Genomic DNA, 14,264 nt, shown 5'->3' with positions numbered 1-14,264 from the left:
GATGTTATGTGGCTCAATATTTGGAGCAGTAAATCTCTGCAGGTAAGTGATATTATGAGACAGGAGTGATACTATATCCTCTTAGCATGGAAAACAGAACATCTGAAGCGTCTCCTAAACAAGGTTTATCCAGAAATTTGAGTCCGGGCAACAGTCCAACGGTTTCCTTTCTTCAATCAGTTTTTTTAAATATATTTTTTCCCTGCTTGACACGAGTAAGCTGTTGCCATGGCAGTTCAGATGAAGGAGGAATAACTGTTTCACCACAGCAGTTTGTGAATTATTAAAACCTAGAGGACATGAATGAGCAGGCTGAGAAATAGAAAAGAAATGAGACAGATTGAGGACTTGTCGCTTTCAGTGCGTTTTGCTGGAGACTGTTTATTGGATCTTTTCATGTCTCTCAAGGCCCACGACTGTGTAGATGAGACAGACGCAACCACAAATTTACAAGTAGTTCCAAGACTCCAGCGTGTCCTCAGAGTTTTTAAAGGAATATTCAAGAACGTTCATGAATAGTTGAAGAGATCCATTCATGAATAGTGCAACAGAGCAAACAAGGAGAATAAGGGAGAAAATGGTGGCAGTGCGCCATGAACTTCAACATCAAACTGTCTCAATAGAAGTTAAATACAGATCCATCACTTTAATAAAAAAAAATAAGAATAAACAATTTCTTTATATTAAAGTACAATCATTTTTTAAAGCATTCTTACAAAGCCAAAAGAATCAGCTCAATTTATTTGTGAAAAAGAGATGCAAAAGCACGGTGTGCATCCAAAACCGTTATATTACATTACATAACCACATCTGCAGTCAAACACAGGACTTCCCTCCAAACAACTATCCAAAAGCAAATGCATACAGTTATTGCTGGAAGTGAAACAGAGTACTGACTATAAATACCATGAGTGATCTCAGTTAATGTTTAGTTTTTATTTATTTTTTTACAAATATTAATGATATGACAGAAATGTTCCACAAGAGTAAAACAGAGACACTGACAGATATCACACAGCCACTCTGATGGAGGCAATAAATTAGAAAAAAAAAATGTATGCATCTCCAAAAAACTAACAAAAACAAAAAAAACAAAAGAAAAGAATATTTGTGTTTGCATGCATTGCATACACAAGGACAGTTTGCCAAACAGTACCAGCCATGGTGCTTTGTGCACACAGAATAAAAAGTAAATACCATATTCACACCACAGACTTTAGATTTCTCTTCATCCCCAGCTCCGTCGTGTGAAAACAGTCAAAACAGCCTATAAATTCTAGCTTTTTTTTTTTTGGGGGGGGGGGGGGGGGGGGGGGGTGCATGAGCTTGGGAATACAAAAGAAAATCTAATTATTTGCATAGTGTTAAATATATGGAGTATTTACCAAAGAGGTCACCAAAACAAACCTCATCACCAAGTGGTGGAGTGGCTGAGTGGTGGACTGTGACATAGAAGATAGAAATCCTGCATTGATTTCCTATAAAGCACCAGGCTGCAGTTACATCTCCTGACCACCGGGGTTCTCTAGCAGTGGGAGTCAGCATAGCCTTCGGCTTCAGGAGGCCTCTTTTTAAAGTCTTTTAAGTAATACTCTTCGTCTGAGTCCTGGAAAAGAAAAGGAAGAAATACTTATGGACAGGTACACACAAAGACACAGAACAGCTACACAGGAAAAAATTAATCAATAATTTACAAATCCCAAAGTCCTGTTGTCAGACACCGAGGTCGTGTAAAATGAATCATGTGAAATGTATCTCGCAGACATGTCTCAGTAAGTTATTTATGGCTTTGTAGAAATTCTGTACTCTTACCATCACATATAGGTCACGGCATTTGGCCCTATCTTCTTTGTGTGTGTATCCTGGGATGCCATATTCATCCCTGATGAATGCAGAACGGACAGCAAAGATAGTTAAGAACGACATAATCACATGTTTGCAAAGTAAAAACCTGCCTGTGCTGTTTAGATACAATACGTACAAATCACCTTTCAAGCCCACAATAAAACACGTACTTTTCAACTGAGGCTCTCCATTTGTTGTTTCCACTTATGTCCATGTTTGCCACATTCAGTCTATAATTGGGCAGCAATTTAGGATATATTATCAGCTGTTAAAATATTTGAAGACCCAGTTTAGCTTTTTCCTCTTCATCTGAAAGAACAATGCCATCTGCCATAAATCTAATAGTGGACTATTACCTTCCCGCTGGCTCACTCGCTAGGTCACCATTGTGGCAGTCATCGATACGTCACTGATGTCTCGTTAGAGAGTTTCTCATGCCACAGTCGCATTGACTCCAGCTGTAGTATTTATTTTGCTGTGGAGATCCGCTGCAAACTAGGGCCACTCTGGTTTCAACGTTTCCTTCTAAGCTACAGGAGAATTGTTTCATGTTTTGTAGTGTGAGCTCAGAGCAGAGCAAGGACTACCATCATGGACGTTCATCAGAGGGAGGGAGGGAGGGAGAGGCAAACTGATTTTAAAACCCTGTTATTCAGCTCCACAAAGTAGCTGTCCATTAAAATCTTTGCACAGGAGCACCTTACACACTATATTATTTTAAAGTATATTTCCAGACAGACAGCAGCGTGTGCACATTTCTGATGCATACATTTGTATAAATATGTTTATATACTGGTACAAATGAAATATGAAACTGTGGGAAACACTGGATTTACACCACAAACAGACGTTAGCACTCAGACAATTATTCCTCAATAAATACAAAATAAATGTTTGAAATTATAATTCCCTATTAAAATGAATCCCATTTAATTATGTCAGTTAAGCATTAAGATGACGCAAGCGCTCAGTTAGCTTGGCAAAGCATAAAGACCAAAAACAAGGAAGACAGGCTAGTTCACCCAAAGGTAACAACATCAGATTTTCAGCAAATACAAAGATCACTGATAGATATATTCTAATTAAAATATTTTGGCCTTTTTACAAGTTTTCTATTCAGTGTTAAATAGCCAATTTTTGTTATTCTCTTGTTTTTTACTGTAAAGGTGTATTTGAGTGTAGTTAACAGTATAAAAACAGGAAAAAGTCAAAAGACAAAGATGAAACAATTTTTCAAAAAGATAATGGTAACAGTGGCAAGCTGCTTATATATAAGTATATAATGTTCGTAGAGCACCTAAGATTAATGTGAACCACAGCTGCAAGCCAGTACTTGTTTTAAAAGCTTCTTCCTGTATGAACCAGTGAAAAACAAGCCAGTACTGGCTGAAACCCTATGTGACTTCTAATCACATGACATACCAGCGAGAAGTCAGTTAAAGAGTGATTGATAGCCACTCTTCAGAAGCAAACACCCATTTTAAAAACTTAGATTCCTGTTTAACGTTTATTAAATCCATTTGAAAAAGCATGTCTATAACCATCAATCCTATTTATCACCTGCTGTGACCATCATTATCCCCTGGAGAGCCTCACCAGTGATTGGCAGAATGCATCTACTCACCCCTCTGTGACCTCTATGGGTGATCTGTGGGCCTTTGATTGGTTACGCTCTTTCTTGGGACACATCATCCGTCCAATAAGAATGAGGGTTATGACAGCAGAGGGAAGGAGGATGAAAAAAAGGAGGACTGCAACATCTGAGAAGCGAATGCTGGGCACTGAGGAGGAGGAGAAGATTGTTTGGTCATCAGGGGCACAGTTACATGATGTTTATGATCACACATCTACAGGACTTCATAAAAAATCTGCACTTGGCAGTCACCACATATACACACACACACTGTCACACAGACTGTAAACTGTATACATAGTATATACAGCAGCTCTATGAGTGCCACTATACAGTTGATGATAGCACGGAAAACGTGAAACAGTTTGTAATATTCTTGCAGAGAAGAGATGAAAAGACACATGGCTCACGTCTTTACAGTAAATATGCAGCTGAATCCAGCAGCTGATTAGAACAGCTTGCCTGTCTTTACCCATAGGTAACAAATCCACCAACCAGCATATCGCCAAAGCTCCCTGACAAAAAGTTCATTGCTAAGCTGTACAGAAAGAGAAAAAAACAACAATGGGCCATTACAGTGGGGCTACATGCCAGACTCTTCCCTGGCAGAGAATAGCAACTTCCTGGTTGGGTGGAAGCCGTTCCCGGAAAAATACAGTCAACATTTCACATGTTCATTTTACGTACCAGAGTTACAAACTGCACAGACAAGAGTGGGTTCAATCTTCCCTTCTAGGTTTTTATAAGCAATTCAAAATGTGATGAGCTACACTCCAGTCATTCTCTAATCATCTACCGTACACTCATAGCTGACGCAGGTTAATACATGTGAGACCAAATGCTTAAATCATGACAGGCTTACACAAACACAACATGGATGTTTGGATTAGTCTGCCATCCATTAAACTGTGAGGCTGGCATTGGAATTTTAAGCCTTTCCTAAGTCAGTCCAGTGTCTGCATGCACGCACTGTACAACTGATAATGAGAGGCACCAAAACCAGACACCTGAGTTGAAGTCAGGACAAACACAGAAAGAGTCTGAATGCAAGACAAGGATTTGACTTGTTAGGTTAGCATCTTACCCCTTGGTGTGACAATAAGTACAGTGTGTGAAGTCGTGGACCCGTGGACATCAGGTGGGTTTCTGACTGTGCATGTAAAGGTCCCATTGTCATTCAGTGTGGCATTGATTAAAGAGATGGAAGCATCTCCACGTGCCGGGGTGCCTTGCCACCGGATTCGACCGCCGAACTGACCCTCTGTTGGCGGGTACGCCCGTGAGGAGAAGTGGAGAAACTGAAAGGAGAAAAAGACATCTTACATCTTTATATGAAAGACAGAGGAGTGGTTAAATAGCCTGAGCAAGCTGAAAATGATATTTGAGTGTGCAGGAAGGCTGTGCAGTGAAATGTGGCTATGCATTGTGCATATTTCAACCTGCTGTGTCACACTAGGAGACTAACGCCTAAAACTGTGTAAATTAATGATCATTTTCCTGTTCAGAGAGCACATAATACTACTCATCATTTGCAAATCTAACTTGTCTGGAGAAACAGATGGCGGTTGGACATCCTTTCCTTGGGCAACATTGTTGACAGAGGGAAGAGGGCTCCTTGTTCCGTCTGAGAAATACGAATAAAATCCAGCAACTCCCAAAGGACATTCACGCTAGTGCACAATTCTGCAGGAGTCTTAAAAAATGAATCTACGTCTGTGTTTAACATTTACCACATCAGTCTGTTTTCAACAACAAACTCCATCCCTTTTATCACTCCCACATCAAGCTGACCCAGACCTCTCTACAACATGACATCCGGAGAATGAGTGTGCTGTGCATGTGGGTGGAAAAGAGGGGGATAAAAATGTGTAAACACGACAGAACATGTTTTGCACAGAGTAAACTAAGAGTGCAGAATGTGTGCTTTATTAAGTTTATGACACAACAATACGCACAGACATGGAGGAAAAGAAAATGAAAGTAAACAAATAAAATACAAACAAGAAAAGGGTAAAGAATACAGTCTGAAAGTATGTATTTGTATTGTCATGGTTTTCTGCTCCTGTTTGAATAATGTGAATAAAACTCCACCAACATGAAACACAGGATTTAATAAGAATCTCCTTTATTAAGATAAAAACATAATTATCTATTTCCACAGCAATACCAGATTTGACCTAAACACTGTTGTTATTTATAATCGCACCAGTTTCCACCTTTTTTTACTCTCAGTATTACTGCGTGCACGCCTCCTCAAACACAGATGATATTAAACAAGATCACAACAACTTACAATGTTACAGTAAGTTTTAAAAAGCAAAATCTTAACTAGTGTTGATCTGAACATCAAAAAAGTGAAAGAGTTGTTGACAGAGCTGCCGTCAACCCACTAAGAAACTGTTTGCAGTTATGTCACAACCCACTGAAAACACGTGCAAAGTTGTTGGTGTCGCATGCGCAAAATACCTACAAATTGTTGAGTGTGTGCTCTGTTAGCTGACAGTCACCCATAGTTTGCACATGAAATGCCGACAAACACAAACTACTCACCAAATGGTAGTGAAACTGAAAAGTGTGGTGCAAACAGGAAATCTGTTTGAAATCTGTTTGTTGTAGCAGTAAAGCAAATGTTCTCCATTTCGGTTTGCACTGCACTTTTCACTGCCTGGAGAGAAAAAGCCAGGTGTTTGGAGAGAGGTTAGCATCTTTCATGCAAACTACAGATGGCTCCAACAACCTGCTAATAAACAAAGTTTTTAGTGCTCTTTGCGACTGATTTCACGTGGCTGATGCCTGAGCTGTCCTCGCAACTCATACTACGCTTCTGACATATGGCAATTTAGACACAGAACATTTTCCGAACAATTTCCAATATAAATACAGATGAATCCATGCCCAGAGACCGCTAAACATACATGTAATTTCCTACAACTTAACCAGACAAGTATTTGAGCTAATACACATAATGACAAGTAGTACGCTCAAGTAGAACTGATAGCAGAGATAATCTAAGCCACTAATGCAGTGATTCTTTGTGCTCAGGAAATCTGATAAACATGAACCATTCACAAAGTGCTACAAACCCTAAATATAATCCCTCCCTTTCCTGAAAAGTACATGAAAATAAAACTGAACAAACACAATAAAGTTTTATATTATTTATAATGTATTCAAACTGGCTTCACAAACTCAGAACAATATTTACTTTGAAAAAAATCAAGATTAGGTAAAAACGTTTGCCTTGTTTGAAGTTTATACATTTACTGCCTGAAATGTGCAAATCTCTGTGAACACTGTCAACAAGGATAACTGCATATGATGTTCACAATAAACTGAGGCAGGAAAAAAGCAAAACCACAGAATCACCTGGATAATTACTAGGATTGATAAGGTTTTATGCTTTTACAGCCTCGTGCTGTAGAGGCAGGCAAAGATAAAGATGGTCATATCAGTGTTGCTCACTCTTGGTTGATCATTTAAAAGTTGGCAGAGCTCAGCCTACATGAGAAAAGCTTGAAATCAGTTACTACTACTAGACTCTGCTCAGGCTGAAAACAAACATTAGACCCAAAGGTACTTTTGAATTCATGAGAGATGCTGCAGCATGACTAAGGATGGAAGACTGTTTTCAACTGAGACCACCTACATTTAAACAAATGCTTCCCCTGACTTGAGAAGCTTAGCAGCAACTTTTAGATCATAATAATAGATTTTAATGTAACATTATTCAGCAAAACCCAATAGCCAAGTCCTTCAATTACCATCAGCTTCCACTGATATTTGATTGAACATTCAGCCTCTCTTCGCCAATCTACAAAATTAATTCTCATCAGGACTGGAGGTAATTATGTAAGCCACTGAAGCACTGCAGCAATTCAGATTGACACTAAAGCTTTGGCAGCAAAATTATATTTTCTGATAGAGGTTTTCACATGCTTATTCATGGCCTCTCCCAGCATGATATACGAGCAGGGACACACAGGCCAATAAAGCAGCCAAAACTGCAAATGAAATTGGATGGGAAGTAAATGAAGGCTTAGAAGTAAGTCTGGAAGTTTCTAATTGTTATTTGTATGTACTGGTCGCATCAGGAACCTGCCTCTTTTTATTTAGGTTGAGTTAGTTCTGATGAACTGCAGGAAAAGTGGGCTCCTTTTTTTTGTTAGGAAGCAGCTGGCTCCTCCCCCCCCCAAACAGCTGTATGGCTTTATCAAGCAATTACTGCAGACTGACACCCCAACGCTAATATAACATGCATCTCTCCCTCCACACAACTACATCTTAATGAGAGTGAACCAGCAGAACTCCATATCTGCAGAGCCACAAAGCATTAGCCTCTACTTTACTTCAAGTGCTCCTATAGGAAATGGTTGCATAGAGGGTTGCAGCTACCACACTATGGATTCTCACAGTCCAAATGCAATTACACAGAACCACAGTGGATGGCTATCTTAAAGTACAAATGGAAATGCTTAAATGATGTGGTGTGTTTCCAGTGGATTGGTCAGTGAAACTCAAGCCACACTTAGAGGACTGAATGCAGTTATGGGTTAGGATGGATACATTTCAACGCACTTCGAACAAGACCACAATTCCATCGCATGAGGAGGGGTCTATTAAGGTAGCTCACTTTCTGGGGTTTTACCGAGGAAGCCACAAAAGATGGACTGGAACATGAATGGGTAAAACGTGGACTTTTCTTTTTCTCTTCACACCGAGGCTCATAAATCAGATGAATTTGGCATAAACAAAATTGTAATTAAACTGAATTTGCTTGAGGGTGTTGCCGCTATCACAGCAGGTGTACAGGTACGTTCAGAAATCAAGCGAAGTCGAGCTGGCCATGAATGCAAATAAAGCAATCACATATTCAAACAAGCTGTGTTTGCACAAAGTGGCAATGCGTGTCACAAGCCTGTCTTATGAACAATTTCTGTGTGAGGCCCTGCAAGTTCAAAAATATTTTATGTCTGTTAAACTGTTTTTTGGGGGTGTTTTTCAGATTTTCAGCTGAAGAAATGTGTACAAATGATGTGTTTTGCAACAGAGGGCCTAAAGATCAAATTTAAAATGGGCTCTTTGCCAAGATGTCTGTTACGTGTAGACATGGCACTGGTTCATCCCATGAGTTAGGTGCCTTTTCAATGCTTGAATGATTCCTAGGTCAGTGTTATGTTGCTTATGAAGGACTGTGAGAATAAGTGAAAAAACAACCAGTGAGAAAAGAAAATCTCTGAAAGACTTTATGACAAGAAACTCTGGCCCCTTGAAAGCAAGAAAGAAGACATGAAGTGCAGGTCAGGAGGACCTTAGATATATAAATACTGTCTCGAGTCTATATTTTATCTTCCAACTATAACTTCAGCCTACAGTGATTGTGAAGCAACGTATCTGACATGTTTCACAAGGATTTTCTTGTTTTGTCTTGTTTTGCCCCACCTTAATAATCCATAGCTCCTTCCCTGCCAGGCTGAGTCATGTTTAGTTCAGCTACACTTTTTATTTCAGTTCAATGAAATCTAATTACAAAGACTTCACAAAATGCATTACATTTCTACAGTCAGTGTCAGAGATTTTGTCTTAATCTCTGGCTCTCTTCCACAGCATGAGCCTGGTTCTGCCAGAGGTTTCTTCCTGATAAAAGGGAGTTTTTCCTTCCCATTGTCGCCAAAGTGCATATGAGGGGCAGGGATAGCTCAGTAGGTAAAGTGGTCGCCCCATGATCGGAAGGTCGGCGGTTCGAATCCACTTAACGGCTACCCTGAGGTACCCCTGAGCAAGGTACCGTCCCTACACACTGCTCCCCGGGCGCCTGCTTAGTGGGCTGCCCACTGCTTCACTGAGTGAATGGGTCAAATGCAGAGAAAAACAAGTAATTTCCCCATGGGGATCAATAAAGTATCCATTATTATTATTATTATTATTATTATGATTGTTGGGTTTCTCTCTGTATGTATTATTGTAGGGTCTACCTTACAATATGAAGCGCCTTGAGGTGACTGCTGTTTTGGCGCTGTATGAATTAAATTGAATTGAAAAAAAGTCTTACCAGCACTCCATATTTAAAAAAAAAAAAAAAAAATGTATAGACAGACAGCCACCAATAAATGAATCTATGAACCGTTGACATAGAAAAATCGGCTACTGAGAACAGTAATTATCCTGCGAAGGAAACAAAAAATAAAAAATCAACAACCCCATAATCCTGTTTATCTGTTACCAAATTATAGTCGTGGTCTTCTAATTTTCATGTGTGATAATAAGTCATCATTAGTTAGTTCAGTAAATAATGTCATTACTGGAAGCACAGCTTTGATCTCTCTATGATCTTTTACAGAGTAATACTTTCAACTGACATCTACATTCAGCCGGTGCACTACAGTGTTTATTTGTTCTCTTGTCCAATTATCTTTTAATGTGTAAAACTCCCAAAATGAGTCAATTACAGGTGTTTTAGAAAAAAATGCATGTTTCTGAAAGAGCTGACTGAACATTACAGACTTTAACATTTCACGGCAGTTATGGCTGCAAATAAAGCACACACATTATTTTGCAACACTGGCTGCAACACAGCCTTGAAGTTAATTTGGATAAAAGTATACTCACCATCATTGGTGGACCTCCGCTCTGCGGCCGGTAAGACCAGTCAACTGTCATCCTACTAGTTGGCCTACTTGTGGAAGTAAATGAACAGGACAATGTGACAGTATCTCCTTTAGATGCATGGACCTCTGGTGGTGTAGTCACTGTGATGGAGGAGACTGGGGAAGGAGCTGGAGGTGAAATATTATAGTAGAAAAAAAAGAAGAAGAGAGATCCGCTGGTCAGAGATGAAAGCCAGCCAGAAAAAAAAAAAAAGAAAAAAAAAATGGCACTATCATGTACAGATTTATGTATATTTGTGTGTAAAGCAGGAAGGAGAACACAATGTGAGTGACGTTTTACCCACTGCAAAATAGAGTGTGCAAATATGCTCACACCAAGGTAACAACGTCCTCCGGATAGACACAGAACGCACTGACGCTAATGCAAGTTACTCATCCGACTCTCTTGCTGAATTGGACAGACCTTGTTTTACATTTGTATCTCTCAGAGGCCTTCAGCTCTGTCTCGCTCTAGATGGCTTTTCATTGTCATTTCTTCAGTGATAATACCAAGGGACTCAACATCAGCACTGTCCACAACAAACCGCTCAACTACACCTATAAACAAAACAAAACAAACAAACAAACGGCTTCTCTTGCTAGTGCTTGCACACACACCATGAAGACTGGATTCAAAACACAGTGGACAGACTGTGCAGCAAGGTTTGAAATTTCACCCTGTTCAATATCTTTGTTTAACATGTTGATTGCTACTTAGCAGTAAAAATAAAGTGCAAAGTTTGGCGCGATGTGACACTACATAAAAAAAATAAATAAAAAAAAATCAGTTCCATTTACCCTAATAGGACCTTAGGGATCTGTGGCAAATTTCACAGCAATCTAGCCGACAGCTTTGCCAAAATGATTTGTTCTGAACCACAGACACCAAGCTTCTCGTGGCCAATCCATCCAGACATGGTTATTTCAATAAATGCATAAAACTGCTGCTGATAGCAATACAGAAAATGTAGAGGATCGCCAACATGACCAGGAATGATCCTTGAGAGACTCTGTGCATCTGGAGCCATTTTTTTGCTTTGTTGTTTTATGCAGTAACTGTAAAGGTATTTTCAGTCTCAAGATGAAATGTCAGCATTGCTGTGGTGCATGCCACAGTCACCTCCTCTGGGGCTCATGAGAATTCTGGCTATGTGATAGATTTCTGACTGAAGCTATAACTGGTAGACTGATAAAACAGCCTGACCAACTTTGACTCGAGCTAAAGTGAATAAAAGCATCATCGTGGTGCAACATTGTCCCCTTCAAGACAAAGTATTTATGTGAAACCGGCTGCATTTTCCCTTCAGCTATCTCTGACATTAACACACTGCTTTTGGAGGGCAAAAATGAAAGAGCCCTTCATTTCCAGAAAAAGCCTCAACATGTATTTTCTTTAAGAATTTACCAAAAGCAAAACAGAGCGATCCCCTGATATAACCAATCTTATTAGAACAACACCACTGCTTTCACCAAGCATCCCAAGGGACATGATAAGGCCAAAGTTTATATTAAACACATGAGCAGAAGAGATCTCATCCAATCAGCCCGATTCATCGACAAAGACCTTGGGGTGACTTGAACAAAGCAATCTCTTCAAAACAGTGGAAATCAAAAAGCCAAACCACTCTTGAACTTGAAGATAATAAATGCTGATAATATCGTAATCAGTGCTGGGACAGGAACACCGGCAGCTCATCGTTGGGCATGTTGACACTCGTTTTTGGACATTTACTTGAGTAGAAGAGCGAGGATGAGAACACACTGTGTAAGCATGTTTTTATGTAACCCTGCAAGGAAAAACTCCCCATATTAGTACAACCTTGATTCCACAAAATTTGGATGCTCTGTAAAACGTAAACTCAAATAAACATATTTTTTGACAATATAACACACAAAACGTGTTTTGAAACTGAGGCATTTTACTCTTTCATAAAATACATAAGCTCATTTTGAATTTGATGGTAGCAACACGTCTCAAAGAAGTCAGGATGGGGAAAACAAACACCTGGAAATGTAAGAGGCACTAAAAAGAAACAGCTGGGGAACTTTTTCAACCAATTAGGTTTATTGCAATTAGGTCAGCAGCATGATTGAGTATTAAAAACCAGCTTAGAGAGGCTGATTTCTTTCCACATTTTTTTTCTTTAGCTTATGCTGGTGGGCTGAATTTCACTAGTCTGCAATAAACGGCATCTTTAAATTGTGAAACAATTTCAAAAACAATGTTCCTCAAGGTAAAATTGTGAAGAATATGTTAGCATCTACAGTACATTCACTATAAGATTCCAAGAATTTGGAGAAATCTCTGTGCGCGAGGGGCAAACTCACACAAATTCAGGTTAAAGCTATCATGCAAAGAAGAGGCATCAACACAATACAGAAAGGCAAATCCACTTAAAACAGAGACAGAACATAAATAATCTGACCACAGAATAGCATTAAATTTGAAATTATTTTTGGAAATGACACCACATCCTTTGGACTAAAGAGGAAACAGGAACAATCTGGCTTGATATCACTGCTCACTTATAGGTCCTGCATCTTTGAGAGTACAGTGGTGCATTAGTGCCTATGGAATTGGCACCACCATTGCTGAAAGGTATATACAGGTTATAGAGCTGCACATGCCCCCATGCAGACAACGTCTTTTGCAGGGAAGGCCTTCCATATTTTAGCAAGACCATGCAAAACTACATACTGCAGATATTACAGCAGCATGGCTTCATAATAGAAGAGTCCAGGTGCACAGTGAAGTCCCCGGTCTCAATTTTTGGGACACATTGCTGCCGTCAAATTCAAAATGAGCTAATGTTTTTCTTAAAATAATACATTTCCTCAGTTTAAACATTTCATATGATCTCTAAATTCTATTAACAATTAAATTTGGGTTTATGAAATATTTGAATCATTGCATTGTTTTTAGCTACATTTCACACAGCATCCTAGCATTTTCACAGAACTGCGTTTGTGGACGTGCTGATGTTACACCAACCTCTCCGTGTTTTATGTTGTCCACGACAGTCATGACTATTTTCACAATTTATTTTTCTTATTTTTTGAAAGTCTGCCCACAGTTCAGCGCCATCTTTGGCAAAATGCCGTGGTCTTGTGTTACTGAATACCAACTGTCTGATTTTTTTTTTTTCATAAGGTCTTATTATTATGCTTATTATTAAGAGCCGAGCGTGTGTGCCTGCCCCCACGGCAGCTACATTAGCAAGCCTCTGTGGATTATTAGGCTTATTACCACAAGAGGGAATCATTAATTAGTTGACAGTGACTTAACACTTGTCTGAGTACAGTTTACTACAACTTCGTGGTGTTTACTGGATTACATTTAGTATATTTTGTATTCACTGGTTTGTATTATATATTCACTGGCAGTGTTTATATCTAAAACGAAAAGCTATAAACGAAAAAAACTACAAATAAATATGGCGTGCTAGGTCTATGGAAGTGTTGAGTAGGCTTTAGACCCAGAAGGCCTCCATTGCCTTGGGCATTTATGTGATAGCCTTAAAAACGAAACGTGTAATGTACAACTAACAGTGGTGAGCTAACGACACTGAAAACTCAAACGTCAACTAAATTTTAAACAGCCTGTGTTTAACGAGTTATTGCGGAAATGGGACATAAGTGCCAGCCTACCAGCCCAAACTTTGAAAGACGCGACAGGGGTTGTGTGAGTATGGAGGCTCCAGTTTAAAAACAAGACAGCCGAGCCCGGGCTCGGTCTACTCACCCAAACAGCAGAGCCAATACAACAGCAAAACCACGTTCAGGGCGCTGGTTCTTCGGAGCGGTCGACGCATTTTGAAGTTGGGGGGAAAACGGGCTCCAATGCGTGAAGTTTAAAAAAAAAAAAAAGGTCCAAAGTTGCGTCAAAGCTTCAGTAAAATTCCGCCCATAGTCAATTTTTCATGACTCAGTCTCCGATAGCGTCGCCTAGGCGGACCGCCCTACCACTACCTGCCAAACAGGTGTATCAGGAAGTGGCGCTCAGACAGTAAAATTAATTTTAAGCATAGCCGCTGAATACAAGTAGACGCAATTTATGATAGCTATGACCCTCGCCTGATTCGTTCGTGTGTTTTTTATTACTCGCATGAGAAACTCCATGAAAATGCCACGATGGGACGCAA

General features: G+C 39.5%; 1 protein-coding gene across 1 annotated transcript; it reads right to left on the bottom strand.

Annotated features, from left to right (window-relative positions):
- Positions 1-1,307: 1,307 nt before the first annotated feature.
- Positions 1,308-14,264, bottom strand: mpzl3 (myelin protein zero-like 3). The gene is made up of 6 exons (XM_024804939.2): positions 13,865-14,264; positions 10,085-10,251; positions 4,563-4,776; positions 3,470-3,626; positions 1,813-1,882; positions 1,308-1,606 (listed from the first exon to the last, which is right to left on the bottom strand). Exons 1-6 carry the CDS (start codon positions 13,932-13,934, stop codon positions 1,526-1,528), a joined length of 759 nt encoding a protein of 252 aa, XP_024660707.2. The 5' UTR covers positions 13,935-14,264; the 3' UTR covers positions 1,308-1,525.

The sequence above is a fragment of the Maylandia zebra genome, linkage group LG14 (assembly GCF_041146795.1).
Source record: "Maylandia zebra isolate NMK-2024a linkage group LG14, Mzebra_GT3a, whole genome shotgun sequence".
Taxonomy (NCBI): Eukaryota; Metazoa; Chordata; class Actinopteri; order Cichliformes; family Cichlidae; genus Maylandia; species Maylandia zebra.
Note: the sequence above shows the minus strand (reverse complement) of the source record. Positions and strands in the feature narration are given on the sequence as shown.